Source organism: Malaclemys terrapin, chromosome 5, assembly GCF_027887155.1.
Source record: "Malaclemys terrapin pileata isolate rMalTer1 chromosome 5, rMalTer1.hap1, whole genome shotgun sequence".
NCBI lineage: Eukaryota > Metazoa > Chordata > Testudines > Emydidae > Malaclemys > Malaclemys terrapin.
Window position 1 is genome coordinate 124,272,764 of NC_071509.1, and position 17,052 is coordinate 124,289,815.

A 17,052-nucleotide genomic window follows, 5' to 3' on the forward strand; every position below is an offset into this window, starting at 1 on the left:
TGAGTAACAGTAGTGCCAAAGGAGGGAGAAGAGTTGCTGTCATAAGGCCCTAGGGGAGGAGCAGAAAAAGACATGTTAGGCTATGATGTAGTCTTTTGGTAATGGGTGGGCCCCAGCGCAGGTCCAATTTTCAAAGTGCTCCATGCGTGGCTAAGGCAGGCTAGTCCCTACCTGCGCTGGGGCACGGCGCTGCGCCCCGGAAGTGACGAGCAGGTCTGGCTCCTAGGCAGCGGGTCCATGGAGCTCCGCACGCTGCCCCCACCCTGAGCACCAACTTCGCACTTCTGTTGGATGGGAACCAGCACCTGCACGTGAGAGCAGCAGGCGCTGTGGAGCCTTCTCCACCGCCGCCTGCCTAGGAGCCGGACCTGCTGCCCGCTTGTGGGGCACAGCACGGACCCAGGACAGGCAGGCAGCCTGCCTTACCCCACTGCGCCGCTGCCTGGGAGCCGCCCGAGATAAGCCTGCGCCCTAACCCTCTGCCCTAGCCCTGAACCCCCCAAAACCCAGAGTCCCCTCCTGCACCCCAAGCCCCTCATCCCTTGCCCCAGCCCAGAGCCTGTACCCCTTCCTGCACCCCAACCCTGACCCCCAAACCCAGACCTCCCTCCTGCACTGCAGAGCCTGCACCCCCCGCCCAGGCCCCTCACCCCGCTGCACCTCAACCCCCTCCCCCAGCCCTGAGTCCCCTCCCACTCTCTGACCCCTCAACCCTGGCCCAACCCCAGAGCCCTCACCTTCTCGTGCACACCAACCCTCAGCCCCCTCCCACATTCTGAATCCCTTGGCCCCGCCCCCCTCATCCTTGTCCCCACCCTGGAGTCTGCATCCCCATTTAGAGCCCTCACCCCCTCCTGTCCCTCAACCCCCTGGCCTAGCCTATGAAAGTGAATGAGGGTGGGGGAGAGCAAGCCACTGAGGGAGGGGCAATGTAGTGAGCATGGGTGGGGCCTTGGGGGAATGGGCGGGGCTAGGGTGTTGGGTTTTGTGCCAATAGAAAGTTGGCATCCTAGGTGCCCTTCTAAGCAACCACACTCTGGCTGTCCTAGCACTATGCAACCTCACAGGGCATAGTTACATACTGTTGTTGTTTCGCTTACATACTGCCTGTCCACTACCATTTGTCTGTCTGTAGGCAGAGACTGTAACGTGTTTGAGGCAGGGAGTTGGGGGTTGAAGTTCGCCAATGGAGTAGTTGTGAGAGGCTGGTGTAAGTGGATCCCTAGCCCATAGCGCAGGGGTTCTCAAACTGGGGGTCGGGACCCCTCAGGGGGTTGTGAGGTTATTACCAGGGGGGTCGCGAGCTGTCAACCTCCGCCCCCAATTCTGCTTTGTCTCCAGCATTTATAATGGTGTTAAATATATAAAAAGTTACTCAGAGGCTTGCTATGTGAAAGGGGTCACCAGTACAAAAGTTAGAGAGCCACTGCCGTAGCGGCTATAGCAGCCGACCCCTTGAATAGTACTAACAGCAGGGGTGAGGGCTCTAGGAGGTTATAATGCAATGGGACAGGACCCGAGTCAAGCCCTTGCCTTTCTTTTACTCCTGATCCGAACACTCCCACCTGCAGCTTTGGGGGCATTGCTGCTCCTTGCACTACGTGGGCTTTGGCTTGAGGGGGAGCCAGGGCCGGTGCTACCATTAAGGCAAACTAGGCGGTTGCCTAGGGCGCCAAGATTTAGGGGTGCCAAAAAGCGTTGCCCCCAATTTTTTTTTTTACAGCATTCCTACACCCCCCTCCCCGAGCACATGGTCGTCACTCCACTTCTCCCGCCTCCCAGGCTTGCAGTGCCAATCAGCTGTCTGGTGCCGCAAGTCTGGGAGGGGAGGAGAAATAGAGCAGGAGCGGCGTGCTTGGGGAGGAGGCGGAGCAGAGGTGAGCTGGGGTGGGGAGCTGCCTCACGGCTCCCTGGGCCGCGGGGGTGGGGAGCTGCTGCAGGGGGTGCCTCAGGGCTGGGGGACGGGAGCTACCGCAGGGCTTCCCACCCCAGCTCACCTCTGCTACGCCCCTTCCCCGAGCACCCCATCGCTGCTCCACTTCTCCCATCTCCCAGGCTTGCAGCGCCAATCAGCTGTTTGGTGCCGCAAGCGTGGGAAGGGAGGAGAATTAGACCAGGGGCAGCGTGCTCGGGGAGGAGGCAGAGCAGAGGTGAGCTGGGGTGGGGAGCTGCTGTGAAGGGGGGCGCCTCAGGGCAGAGGGGGCGGAGAGCTGCTGCCGTTGGGGGGCGACGCAAGGTGGAAGTTTCGCCTAGGGCGCGAAACTTCCTTGCACCGGCCTTGGGGGGAGCAGGGCTCCCGCACTAGGGTGACCAGACAAGACCGCAAGTGTGAAAAATGGTGACAGCGGGTGGGAGGTAATAGGAGCCTATATAAGAAAAAGCCCCACGAATCAGGACTGTCCCTATAAAAACAGGACATCTTGTCACCTTATCCTGCACGGCGGGTTAGTTTTTACTGTGGCAGCGGGCACGGCGGTTTTTGTGCTTGTGAAGGTGCCAGGGGATGGCAGACTAGGGGGCACCCCCTCAGCAGTTACTTGAGGGTCACGGTTCTGCGGGGTAGAGCAGGGAGCTCACTCCCATCCCATCGCTACCCAGTAGCAGCACCGGGGCCTCTCCGGACCGAGCGCCGTCCCTTGCCCGCCCTGTCCTTGACAGAGCCCTGGCAGCTCAGCGAAGGCACGCGCTTGAGGCGCGGGGTGGGTGGCGCGCGCGCGCGCTCCCCAGAGGCCCAGCTCCAGCAGGCGAAGGGGCTGCTGGGAAGCAGTGAAGTCATCATTAAGCGCGCCGCTGTCGCCGTCCTCTGACGCCGCCACCGCGCTTTGCCTCCGAAAAGGGTCCTCTGCCGCCGGCGCCACCCTCGCCCTGCCGCACCCGCGCTGGTGGGTACCTGGAGAGGCCGAGGCGCTGCTGGTGCCTCTGCGCCCGCGGTAGCCGTGGTAGGGTTAGGCGGGGCTCGGCGGGCTGAGCCGCCTCCAGTTTCCGCTTCATCCCCCCCCCACTCCCCCGCCTGCATCATCGGTCCCTCCCCGCCCGCCTCCTTTTTGTCTTTGTCAACCAGGTGGCTCTGCCCGGGTGAGACAGGTGCGGGCTGGGGGCGCTAGGCGGGGACCTCTCCCGGCCCCTCGGGGAGCGGATTGAGGGTGGGGAGGGGATGAATTGGGCTCCCGCTTCGTTTTTCCCTGTGTAATATATTACATTTCCTCCCTCCCTCCCTCCACATGGGCTTGTTTCCTTCTTGCCTCCGGGCCAAGGCCTGTCCCGGGCCATGCTGGGTGGGGAGTAGGGCGAATGACCACTCGTTTTTCCTTCTTCCGTAGCAGTTTCTGTGTCTGTTTGTTGTCTCGGTGCCTTTTGGTTTTGAGTAAGCCATGGGTGATTGTCTTCCCTCCTTTCTCCCACAGAGACTGTAGAATCAATCCTGTTTCCTTTCTTGCAGACAGCGGCAGGAGCTATAGGCTGAGATTATGAGTTTGTTTAATCTGGACCGCTTTCGCTTTGAGAAGAAGGCTAAAAAAGTGGAACAGGAAAATCCACCTCCTTCTCTTCCCATAGCTGAGATACCAGCTGCTCCTTCTCCTGCTGCAGCAGACAATGCTGGTGGTGGTGGTGGTGGTGATGATGAGGTTACAGATGACAGCAGCAGGCCAGATACTCCAAGATCAGATGTGACTGAGAAAACTGGTGAGTCACGTGTTTGATTTGTGTCTAGCACAAACACATTGATAATGTATTTATAAGAGTAAAACATCTTCCCCACTTACAGCTTTTTTTTCCCAGTACTTCCCCCTTTCCAAATACCACTATTCCATGATAACTGCCTTAAAAGCATCAAACTCTGCCATAACATTTTCTTCTATAAAAGTGAATAGAGGGCTGAATCAGGATTTAAAAGGTCAGGCTTGGAGCCTGCTGAGAACCAGTAATAAAGTGTTTCATTGACTAAGACTAACCCAAAGCCTGACAATTTTTAAAACATGTTGCCCTTCCTTTTGTATAAACATTTCCATTGTAATTGAAAGCATTTTTATATTTAACATCCCCTCCCCCCCGATCTACCTCTCAAGGAAAGCATCCTAGAACCTCCAAAAAACAGATGTGATATCCCCTATATACATCACTAGGCAGATCTAACTTATCTATGGAGTACTTTTAATACTACAGTGTTGTGTGCTGTACAAAACCTTAATCTCTCTGCTGTTCAGTTACCACCCTCTGATCATAACGTAGTCTTTTTCAACATCCTCCATCAGCACCTCTACGCAACTTGGCATGCAACCTTTCCATGACGTCAGTGCATCAACGTTGATGACTTTTCATTTGCTCTTAGTCCTTTCTTCCCTTTCTCCCATTGGTATTGTTGTTTCTCTCTCCATGTTTGACTCTCCTCTACCCTTGACTCTTTTGCTTCTCTCTTCCATCACATGGTCTGCCTTGCCTACTTCCAGCTCTGGCTCCCGCCAGTACCAGCTTCCTGCTCTTCTGTTGTGGAACTCCCCCATGCAGAAATCCTATGATAAAGGGTAATTTCCTCCAGTACTTATTTGTTCTCTCTTCCTCCAGTTCTGTCAGCTTCCTAGCTAAGCAGCTGTAGTTTTCCAGTGTAACTGAATCCCAGCTGCTTTTTTTTCACCTTTGATTCACTCTTCAAGCAATTCTGTCCTCCTGCTTTCACTTTTCCACACAGGATCTCACTGATTTCTTGTAAGAGAAAATAGACAAAATATGGTGTGAGTTCCCCTTTTTCTCACAACTCTTTCCTCCATCTCTGCTATTACTAATACAGAAGTTTCTCATCTGCTCACCTCCTCTAACCCCTCCACTTGCGACAGTGATCCCCCTTCCCTTGTGCCAACTCTCATTCTCTCTGACTCTTCTCCATAAACTCTCACTCTTCTTCTATGGCTCTTCACCTAAGGATTTTATAGCCTTCCCATCTTAGCGCCCCCCCTTTACCCCACTTGCCCCAGCAACTGCTGCTCCATTTCCCTTTTTCCTTTAATTTCTAAGCTAATTGAATGTGGTGTTTTACAACTGCTGTCTGGAATTCCTCTCTTCAATTTCCATTCTAGACGCTTTTCAATCTGGCTTCTGCACCTTGCATTTCACTGCAACCACTCTTGTCGAAGTGTCAAGTGACATCTACCTAACCAAAGCTCAGAACCAATACTCCATCCTTAACCTCCTTTATCTGTTAGCTACTTTTAACAGTCTACCATGCTCTTCATTTCCTTGAAATCTTGTCCTCCTTTGGCTTCTATGGTTGTTTCCTCTCGTGGTTCTTTTTCCTTTGTTTCAATCACTCCTTCAGCTCCTTCTTTGGAGCTCTTAAACTCCCCCCCCCCCCCCCCCCCCCTTCTGAGTCCTTCCCACTTCCTTCTTTGTGGATGATCACACCAAGCTTACCTGTTGCTCGGGCTTCTAACTTGGACATTGTCTTTGATTAGGACTTCTTTCTAGGTCCTCACATCCAGGCTATGTCTAAATCTTGCCTAATATTTCTTTATAACATTGCTATAATACTGCTGTTCCTATCCATACACAATAGCTAAAACTCTTATCCAAGCACTTATCTGGTATCTTGAATACGGCACAATCGTTTTCTCTGGCCTTGACTACTGTCTTGCATATATCTATTCAGAATAATGCTGAAAAATATTTTTCCTAGTCCATTGCTTTGACATGTCACTCTTCTCTTTGCATCCCTCTATTGCTTCCCGGTCATCTGTTGCATCAAAACATAAGCCACTTGTCTTCACTTTCAAAGCCCTTTATAACCTATCTCCACCTAGCTACCATCTCTCATTCTCTGTTAAAGTTGACTTCTCCCCCTAGTGAATCAATGGTGTCAGCCTTCATTGCCCATTCCTTAGGTTTTCAAACAACTGCCTTTGTGATTTCTCCCTTGCTGCACTTAAGATTTGGGAGGAGTGCTCTGTAAGCATCTAGAAAACTTTTCTATTACCTTCTTTCAATACCCTCCTTTGCCATGATTCCTACAAAAAACGTAACCGTTAGGCTGCTGGAGTGCAGAGACCACTGCCTATCGTGCTGACCAATATTGTCTCATTGTATCCTTAGGCTAACAGACTGATAGGGAGAGTACATCTGTTGTCTTATACTTGGGATAGGTCTACACTTCAAATGCTCATCTCCTCAGTAGCGCTTTAATGAAGACACTCTAGTTAATCTACCTCCATGACAGACGGTAACTATGTCAGCGGGAGAAGCTCTCCCACCAACAGAGCGCTGCCTACACTGGCACTTAGATCAGTATAACTACATTGTTCACAGGTGTAGATTGTGCAAACACCTGAGCGATGTAGTTATACCAACGTAATTCTGTAGTGTAGACCTGGCCTCAGATGGTAAATTCTTTGGGGCTGGATTGCCTTTTTGTTCTGTGTTGTACATGATCCATGACTAGGGATCCTGTGGGTGATGGTGGTGGTAAGAATGTAAGCCTGGAGCAGTGGCCCAGAGAATAGTTTATTTAGTTTATCTGACTTGGTTGCTAACTTCATTTCTATTTGGATCAAATCTTTAGACAGTCAGTGAAGAAATTGAGTTATCATAATAGTTGTCAATTTAAAAAAATCAGTCATTTTAATAATCCTGTTTACTTCTGAAACTGCTGTACTGTCTAATGCTAATAGTCATCTTATATTTAAAGGGCAAGAATAAAGGAATAAGTGTTTTCTTTTTTTAGTTTTTATTTTGTTTGTAAGCCGGAGTCAGAATTTCCACTTGAATCAGTCTGTTCTCACTGGTTGTAGGACTTTTGTTTAGCAACCACATAGAGAAGAGAGAAAGGACATATATTATTGTAAACACAAAAAGTGGCAAGGGATTTGGGGCAGACGAGGTATCCAAAACTGCTTAACTTAGTTTCAATTAATTACTTTTCAAGTTGACTGTGAACCCTAAACCATGTCTGTTTAAGGGAGAAATAATTTGAAAGCTACTGTGCATACGCAACAGTTTCCCTCCCTCCATGCTTCATAATGTTCTTGGATTAGCATATGGACTGTGCATGCATGTGCAATAGCTACATTAATCCAGGGCTTTGAAACTCAGGACAGCAATCTTGATTTGGTCTCTGTATAATGGCTAGCCAATGCTAAGTATGGTGTTTAAGAAAACATGTTCCCAGTGACCTCTGTTGGTGAGTAGGTGGACTGTAGGTTTCTCAACTAGTTGGATCTTTCTTGTGGCATCAGGCTTCATTCATAGGTATAGAGAATAGCCATAGTTGAGCCCAGTTGTTACAAAAGCATGGGTCTCTGCACCCATTTTACTCTCATCTGTTCAACCTTCTGGCCGGATCCAGATGAAATGTAGGTGCTTATGTAACCAGCTTCATGTGGGTAAGCAAGTGCAGTGTTGTGTCTGACAGCAGAAGAGCGACAGACCATTGTAACAATCCAAGGACTCATGCCTTTGATGGACGGAGTTGTTACGAATGAGGAAAGTACTCAAAATGCATGTCTCTTCCTACCAGCATAACTTTATGCTCGTCTGCGTTCAGCTTTAGCCAGTTGCTCTTCATCCAGCTGTTTTCTGCAATATATTGCATATTTCTCAATATGGCAAAGTTTGACAAGGAGATGTAGTGTTGGGTGTTTGCTACTGCCACTTCAGCCTGTTCTGTCTCACTATTATTCCCAGTGGCTTCATGTAGACGTTGAATTCGAAGGAGGGAACTGAGCCATGCAGCTGTTTTGTGCTTCTCCTGTCGCAGGAGAAGCACTAAATAAGCTATTGATGGTTTTTGCTTTTACATAGAAGTTACATAACACACTGTCAGTTTTTCAGGAATCTTCTCCTGTGGTTGGTCACTGCCTAGTGTATTGTGGGAGTTTACTGGGAAGCACATATTAACATTCTTGACTTCATAAAAAAGATATTGGCATGAACCAATGGAAACCTGGTACCACTGTTTTCTCTTAAATAAGCTGAACTAGATGTATAAAACTGGCTTAGTCTCTGATCCTGCATTTGTGTAGGTGAACCTTTATGCCTGCCCAGTGCCCTGTTGACTTCAGTGTGACTCATTAAAAGTGAAAGTGTCCATGAATACAGATCCAATTGCAGGACTGTGGCCTTAATTAACAATAGTCTTAAGGCGTTTATGTAATTACCAATACTTCACACTTCCATAATGCTTTACATTTTCAAATTGCACAAAATTTCATTACTTAAGCGATATTGTGACATAGTGCCATTTTCCAGTTGTGTTAGTTACTTATCTGCACGTCAACCAGAATATTAATTTCAGATACACCAGTTTAAATGAGTTAATTCTTATTTAAAGTAAATAATGTGTACTGAGGGCTGCATAGTAGAAAAATGCATTCTCAGGTTTTGTTTGTAGGAAGCTATAACTTGTGATTAAATTATGAAAAAGAAAAAGCCACCTGCTGGATTTACGATATTGCTTGTGGCCTCCCTTTTGTCTTTTACCTAGGTCCCTATAATTTAATTATGTAGGTACTGTTTAAAAAAAAAATTGAGAAATCATCTTCTTTCTTTCTTTCTTTCTTTTCTTTCTTTCTTTCTTTCAGGACAGTACAGCTTTTAGTGATGTTTTTTAAAGTTCTTGGTGATGATCTGAGACTTTGATTTTACCTATTTTATTTGAAATATAAATCTACAGAGACGTACAGTCAACCTTAAGTCTAAACAGTTTAAAAGAATGAGTCAAAACTACTTCTACATACTATGTGCGCCCATAAGACCACTGTCAGTGGTGTTATTCCTACACAAAAACATAACTAACTTTGAACAAGGTTGTGCTGTGTTCTTTCTTTCCTTCACAGCCTCTGCCCTTTGGCCATCCACAGCCCTCATATCTATCCTCCTTCTGAACAACGTGCTTTGCAGTCTTTAATATCAGCCATGTTTGTATGTTTATATATTAATTATCAAATAGGGCTGTCAAGCAGTTAAAAAATTAATTGCATTGTTAAGCAATAATAGAATACTATTTATTTGTGGATGTTTTCTTCATTTTCAAATATATTGATTTCAATTAAAACACAGAATACAAAGTGTACAGTGCTAACTTTGTTTATTTTTGATTACCAGTATTTGCACTGTAAAAAAAAAAAGAGTTTTTTTTCAATTCCCCCATTACAAGTACTGTAGAACAATCTCTTTATCATGAAAGTTGAATCTCTTTATCATGAAAGTTGAACTTACAAATGTAGAATTATGTACAAAAAATAACTGTTTTATTTTTTAATTCAATGTAAAATTTTAGAGCCTGCAAGTCCACTCAGTCCTACTTCTTGTTCAGCCAATCGCTCAGACAAGCAAGTTGTTAATGTTGCAGGAGATAATGCGGCCTGCTTCTTGTTTACAATGTCACCTGAAAGTGAGAACAGGCATTTGCAGGGCATTGTTGAGTTGGCGTCGCAAGCTATTTTCCTGCCAGATGTGCCAAAGATTGTGCCATATGTCCCTTAACGCTTCAACCACCATTCCAGAAGACTTGCGTTCATGTTGATGACAGGTTCTGCTCGATAACGATCCCACAGCAGTGCGGACCTACACATGTTCATTTTCAACATCTCAGTTAGAGGCCATCAATAGACGGTTGATTTTCTTTTTTGGTGGTTTGGGTTCTGTAATTTCCATATCGGAGTGTTGCTCTTTTAAGACTTCTGAAAGCGTGCATCACACCTCGTCCTTGTCAGATTTTGAAAGGCACGTCAGATTCTTAAACCTTGGATCTTGTGCTGTATCTATCTTTAGAAATATTGCATTGGTACCACCTTTGCATTTTGTCAAATCTGCAGTGAAAGTGTTCTTAAAACGAACAACATGTGCTGGGTCATCATCTGAGACTGCTATAACTTAAAATATATGGCAGAATGTGGGTAAAACTGAGCAGGAGACATACAATTCTCCTCCAAGGAGTTCAGTCACAAATTTCATTAACACATTTTTTTGACGAATGTCTTCAGCATGGAAGCATGTCCTCTGAAATGGTAGCTGAAGGATGAAGGGCATACGAATGTTTAGCACAGGGGTTCTCAAACTGGGGGTCGGACCCCTCAGGGGGTTGCAAGGTTGTTACATGGAGGGGTCGCGAGCTGTCAACCTCCACCCCAAATACCGCTTTGCCTCCAGCATTTATAATGGTGTTCAAAATATAAAAAAGTGTTTTTAATTTATAAGTGGGGGTCACACTCCGAGGCTTGCTATGTGAAAGGGGTCACCAGTAAAAAAAGTTTGAGAGCCACTGGTTTAGCATATCTGGCACGTAAATAGCTTGCAATGCCTGCTACCGAAGTGCCATGTGAACATCTGTTTTCACTTTGAGATGACATTGTAAATAAGAAGGGGCAGCATTATCTCCCATAAGTGTAAACAAACTTATTTCTCTTAGTGTTGGCTGAACAAGAAAAAGGACTGAGTGACTTGTAGGCTCTAAAGTTTTACATTGCTTTGTTTTTGAATGCAGTTATATAACAAACAAAAAATCGACATTTGTAAATTGCACTTTCAGGATAAAGAGATTTCAGTTCACCTCATACAAGTACTGTAGTGCAAAATACTATTTCTTTTATTTATAATCTTTACAGTGCAAATATTTGTAATAAAAATAATATAAAGCGAGCGCTGTATACTTGGTATTCTGTGTTGTAATTGAAATCAATGTTTGAAAAACGTAGAAAAATATTTATTACATTTCAATTGGTATTCTTTTTAGTGGCGCAATTAAAACTGCGATTAATCACAATTACTTTTTAAAATCGTGATTAATTTTTTTTAGTTAATCGCATGAGCAATTAATCGACAGCCCTATTATCAAAATACAGGACTGGTGTGACGTTAAGCCATGTTGTGGATAGCAGTTCTGCACATGGTGTAAGTTGTATTTTCACTTGCTCCCCTCTGTAGACTTCTGTATAGGGGGTATTTAAGGTATAGAAACCAACTGTGTAAAGTACAACAGATTGTATACTCTCAAATATGAGCAGACATTCAGTGTGGCAGAAGGAGTTTTGAGGCATGTATTAGCGCATAAGCATTGGCTGCAGTAATGCATGCGCTGAGAGCTAATACCATAGATTTGTGATGTCTAGGCTTTCTAAAGTCCACTAATGGTTTAAAAATAAATTGTTTGTTTTTAAGGTAGGTTTTTCACCCCAGGGATTAAGATACTGCATTACATGCAATATTTTATCTTATTTAAAACAATTATTTTTCAGCCTTGACGCTATCCTTTGTAAGTGACGTAATTGTCTAGTATCTTTTATGCCTGGGGTACATCAGTTGAAAAATATTCTTTTCCACAAACAAATTGAGCAATGTATGCCTTATTTGTGCAAGTACACTTTAATTCCATCCCTAGTTCCCTCTCCTTTCCAATCTTTTCCCACCACCTTGACTTGAAACAAAATTTGAAAGCTTGAGGGCTTGCACAGGATAAATAGAAATCATTATTCTGAGGCATAAAGGAGGAAAACAATTTTATTTTCACATCCTAGGTTGAGTTTCCAGGTCTTGCACTAGAAAAGTGTCTTTTTATTTGGAAAGTAAGCACACTTTAATCTGGAAAGGATTAATACAAATGTGGTCTCCATGATGCGTGTTTTTTTTTTTTTTAAGAACGGAACAGTGCTGTAAGTCCATTATCAAAAATCATCACCTCCAAGAGGCTTGTAATTTTAATCATTAACATTTTAAAAACAATAATCCTCAAAGCTCCAAGCTTCTGAACAATCATAATGTCTTTGTCCTTGGCGATCCCCTCTTCCTAATCCCATTTGTGTTTTCATGTTACTTTTCTAAATTTAGACTGTAAACTAATACTCCTGAGGGAATTCTGCACCACTGTGCATGTGCAGAATTCATGTCCCCAACAGATTTTTTTTTTTTTTTTTTTTTTGCTTCCCTGCAGAAACATGACTTTCTGATGGGAAAACAAAGGGAAGCCACAAGAGCGGTCACACAACCCTCCCCAGCCGCACAGGCATGTCACTTTGGGCGCCCGGACTAGCCGGCAGGGAAGTAAATCACAGCGAGGGGAGGTGTTGTTTTGTTTGTTTGCTGGAGACACTGCAGCTGCTGGTTCCTCCTCTGTGCTGGGCTCAGCTGCTAATCCTGGCTAGGCTGGGGGTCTGGGGAGGACTTGCTCTTTCTCCTCAAGGGGTGACCGGGGCTAGGTCAAATCTTCCATGGCTGCAGGAGGCTCTGCCTCCCCCCCCCCCCCACACACACTTCCTGCCCCCATCGCTCCTCTGCTGCAAGGGGAGAAGGGTCACTTTACAGGGAGTTGCCTGGCCCCCCCCCCCCACACACACCCAAGCACCCTGCATCCGAAGCCCCCCTGCCGAGCACCTTTTCTGGACGCTCCTCTGCTGATCCCCTCTCCCCATGCAATCGGACTTCCCCCTGCACTCGAACCCCACCCTGACGAGCCCCACACCTCCTGTACGTGGACCACCCTGCTGAGCCCCAACCACCTTCACCTGAACCCCCCCCTACAGAGTCCCATTGTCCCTGCATCCGGAACCTCTCATTGAGCCCCTGTGCATCCAGATCCCACACGTGGACACCCCACTGAGTTGCCTGCCCTCAGATTGTCCCACACAGAGCCCTCTCCCCCCACACCTGAATCCCCCCACTAAGCTGCTCCACACTTGAATTCTGTAAGGCTGAGCCTGCCAGCCTACACCTCATGCACCTGGTACAGAGGGACAGGGCCCTGGGATGTGTTTGGTGTAGGCCATGCCCTTGCGCTGTGTCAGGGTCGGGTGCAGCCTCACCACCGAGTCCATGTGCCAGAGATGCGGCCTGCAGGGTGATCTCGGACCTCAGTGCAGCCAGTGGTCTGTGCTCCCCACTGCCATGCTGGAGCTGCCACATTTACTTATTGACAAATACAATTTGCAGAATTTTATAATATTGTGTGCAAAATTTGTATTTTTTTGGCGCAGATCTCCCTCTGGAATACAGTAGGGAGCCTGTCTCTACTTTATAAAGTGCCATGTATATTTATGGAGCTATAGAAGTAATATTTCTTGTCTTGTTGATGCTGATACTAAACTCAGTACAGATCTCAAGTTTGGAATGCTTTTCAATTTTATGCTGCCTTCGTAACTTGATTTTTCAGGGTTGTAAAATTTTGTGTTGACAATGCACATTGACTGCAGTGTAGAGGGAAGGAAGAGAGGATTGGTTTTTGTCAGCTGAGCTTTTGCACCTACGGGCAGATGGGGTGCTGTTAACTAGAAATCAGTTGAAGCTTTTTGCATTAGGAAGAGGATACGTCCTACTCCTTGCCCCCTTGTGAATAGACAACTGGCTAGAAATTCTTTTGGGGGACTTAGACTAGAAGTTAATCATCCCATCAACCCTTGACAACAACTAGACATTGCCCTGCTCTCCTACCCTGTTTCCCCGAAAATAAGACATCCTCCGAAAATAAGGCCTACTTACAGTTTTGCCTCTCGTTGTAATATAAGGCATCCCCCCGATAATAAGACCTCCCCGATAATAAGACCTCCCCGATAATAAGGCATCCACCGATAATAAGGCATTTTTCATTACTGAAAAATAAGACATCCCCTGAAAATAAGACCTAGCGCATCTTTGGGAGCAAAAATTAATATAAGACACTGTCTTATTTTCGGGGAAACAGGGTAGTATCTGCAGCTGCCTCCCTTAATGGCAGATAGGCATATAGCTGTATTGTTCTGTTAAAATCATCAGCAGTGAAAGATAGGAACATTGACATACAGGTCGAAACTTTCTAATTCGGCACCCTCGGGACCTGACTGGTGCTGAAGCAGAAAATTTGCCAAACTGCGGGAGGCCACTATTGTGGCGAGTGGGTCTCTTTTTATTTTTATATCGCCGAGGCGAATAAATGGAACAGTGCTTGCAACGCCGCCTAGCCAAGGTTTACCGGCTCTCTTCATAACAAAGTGTTAGTGTTACACAATTTTCCTGTATTGGCACAAGGAAATAAGTAGATAAAGCACAAAAAACATAAAATAAAATCGTGCTGTACCACGGATGTTGCCAGACCAGAGAGATTGCATAAACTTCTGTCATTAAAATGAGAGTTAACACTAAATTGAGTAACATCAGAGATGCCAACCCTCCCCAATTTTTAGAAATCCTCCCGTTTTTGTTTTTTTAACATATAATTATGAAATTACTAATTCAGGCTTAAACCTACTAATTTTGCAAGCACATGTTAATTCATATGCAATTTTGTTATATATAAAGTAAAAACGCACACTGAACAATGCAGTAGGATCCACGCAGGGCAGTTGGAGTACAGTGTGCAGCCTGGGTATCATGCAGTGAATCTGACGTCCCAAGCCCCACTGACAGTTGCTGCGGCTTGTCTCCTATCAGACCCTCACTGCACAGTCTGCGGGGCAGGAGAAGGCAGCGCCGAATGTGAGAGAGGAGGGAGAAGAGAAGGAGTATCATCCCTAGCAGGAGGTCCAGCTCTGGGACTGGTGAAGGTGGGAGGGATAGCTCAGTTGTTTGAGCATTGGCCTGCTTAACCCAGGGTTGTGAGTTCAATCCTTGAGGGGTCCACTTAGGGATCTGGGGCAAAATCAGTACTTGGTCTTGCTAGTGAAGGCAGGGGGCTGGACTCAATGACCTTTCAAGGTCCCTTCCAGTTCTAGGAGATAGGATATCTCCATTAATTAATTAAAAAAGACCTAGGCGGCATAGGAAGGCAGCTTTCCTAGGGCCTGTCCTCCCCTTCTTCCTGTTTGGGGTGCAGGTGGGGGAGTGCAACAGGGGTGGCTTGGTGGCCCAGGTGTGCCCCCCTCCCTTTGGCTATAGAGTGGGGAAGAAGGGGGAGCAGTCCTGTTTTTTTCAAGGGAGGGGTGAAAGAGAGGGCTGCAGACAACCTCCCTAGCTATTTTCATTAACCTCCCTAAAAGTCTAAGAACAAGGTTAACATCTCTGCTGTTACCAGCTGCTTGCAGATTCATGAAGTCACTGTTTTGGTTTCTGTTTCCCATTTGGGTACCATATTGCCGTCATGCTGTCCAAAAACTTTTTAAAAACAAAAGCTTATGTTTTGCAGTCAAATTTCGCAGCGTAGTTGGGATTCTGCAGTTTCTTACTTGATAGCAGAAGGCTGGAAAGCACCGGTTCCTGCATGTGTGTGCACCATTTTGAATCTACACTAACTAGACTGAATTTCCAAAGCTTTTCTGTTTAATAATACTTTTTATATCAGATGAAGCATCATAAGATTGGCACGTAACAGTTGCTGTAGAGTGAACAGTAGCATATAGAAAAAATTATTGTCACTGGAGCAAACAAGTATATCACAAAATGATAGCGAGATCAAACTGCTGGCAGTAAATCAAAAGGCAAGGCTATCCTACAGCACTACATTGGCACAGCTGCACCACTGTAGCGCGTCTGGTGAAGACTTGCTATGCCAACGGGAGAGCTCTCTCCCATTGACATAATTATTCCACCTCCGTGAGAAGTGGAAGGTATGTTGGTGGGAGAGAGCCTCTTGCTGACACAGTGCTGATGTAGGTATCGCAAAACTTGTCTCTCGAGGATTTGGGGGTGGAGAGAGCTTTTTTCCCACCCCTGAGCGATGTAAGTTATATTGATTTAGGGTGTAATGTAGACCTGCTCTAAGTTTCACTACAAGTCTAAACATTCCAGAGAATTTTATCAGTTTGATAAAAGAAGAGTTTCTCTATTGAAACAGAATCCCAGAAAATAAACATGTTCTCTATTTTTACTTTTAATTTAGTGAGAAGAGTGGATTGTTGTCTCATCTTTTAGCTATGCACAAGGCCATCCTCCACAAGAGGAACTTTCTTCCTTTTTCATCTCAATGGACAAATGCCAGGAATGATACAAAACCTTTTCTCCTTTAGAACCTTTTGTATTAGCATATTCCAATGTTATCTTAAATCCTGTGGCCTTTCAATTGCTGTTAGACCTTGGCCCATGCAAAGGTTACATTTTATTAATGGCTGATGACTTAGTTTTCCCCTAGAATGTTGAAGATGTCTTGGTTATGGTCACGATCCACTCGTTCAATGGTGCCAGGATCCAAGTTCAAATTTTTACTTGATTTTTCTAGTGACTCTGCCTTGTTGTACAAAACCCTGTTATGTGTTAGCAATACATTTTACAATTTAATGGGCAGTTTTTCCCCCTCACGTCTTAAAATTCCTACTGTTTTTTAGAAGTTTCCATAGTGTCAGTAAATTGCTTGAAGTCATATACTTAGTTTATCTAAGTTTCTGTCAAAAACTGCTACAGTACCTTGCAGGTTATTTTATATTTATTTCCTGCACGGTTGCTTTCTTACAGCAGACTCCTTCCACAGCTGTCATAGTCTCCACTGCATGCTCTCTCCCTCCTCCTTCAGTCTTGCATGCCTCCAGGGTCTGTAATTTTTCTCATCAAGAAAATCATACAGCTTTTGACTGAATAAATTCTAGTTGCTTGCCATACTGTCTTGAGCAGTTTTTTCTAGTTCTGCTCATTTAAAAAAAAATAATTTTTTTTTTTTAATAGAATATGTGGGTAAGACATGAGGCTTCTACCTCAGATCAGGGTTCTTGACTGCCACATAATTCCTGTGTGTTCTTTGGAAAACCACTTAAAACTATTCTTTAACCCATTGGCAAAATTAATATGTGGAATATTCCCACCTATTCCAAGTGCACATTTTGGTGTGTAGTGTAAGGGCATGTCTATGCTGCAGTAAAACGCCTGTGGCTGGCCCCTATCAGCTGGCTTGGGTTGCTGGGCTTTAGCAGTGTGGACTGTAACCTGAGTATGACATACTGGCATGGGAGCTGCCTGAGCAATATCTCCCTGACTACAGGTATCTGAAAAAGAACAAACAGCATAGTGAAATGACATTTAAGGCTATGTCTACGCTACTACTTATGTCGGCAAAACTTAGGTCATTCAGGGGTGTGAAAAAACACCCCCTTGAGTGACATAATTTTCACTGGCATAAGTGATAGTGTGTACAGCGCTATTTTGGTGGAGAGCTTCTCCTGCTGACATAGCTTCTGCCGC

General features: G+C 45.5%; 1 protein-coding gene across 1 annotated transcript in view; it reads left to right on the top strand.

Moving 5' to 3' along the window:
- Nucleotides 1–2,794: 2,794 nt before the first annotated feature.
- The window catches only part of SMARCAD1 (SWI/SNF-related, matrix-associated actin-dependent regulator of chromatin, subfamily a, containing DEAD/H box 1), a 70,921-nt gene continuing 56,663 nt past the window's right edge, over nt 2,795–17,052 (top strand). Inside the window, exons 1-2 of the mRNA XM_054029933.1 lie at nt 2,795–2,882; nt 3,440–3,684. Of these exons, the coding sequence (XP_053885908.1) occupies nt 3,468–3,684 (217 nt within the window). The 5' untranslated portion in view covers nt 2,795–2,882; nt 3,440–3,467. The remainder of the gene's footprint in view (nt 2,883–3,439; nt 3,685–17,052) is intronic.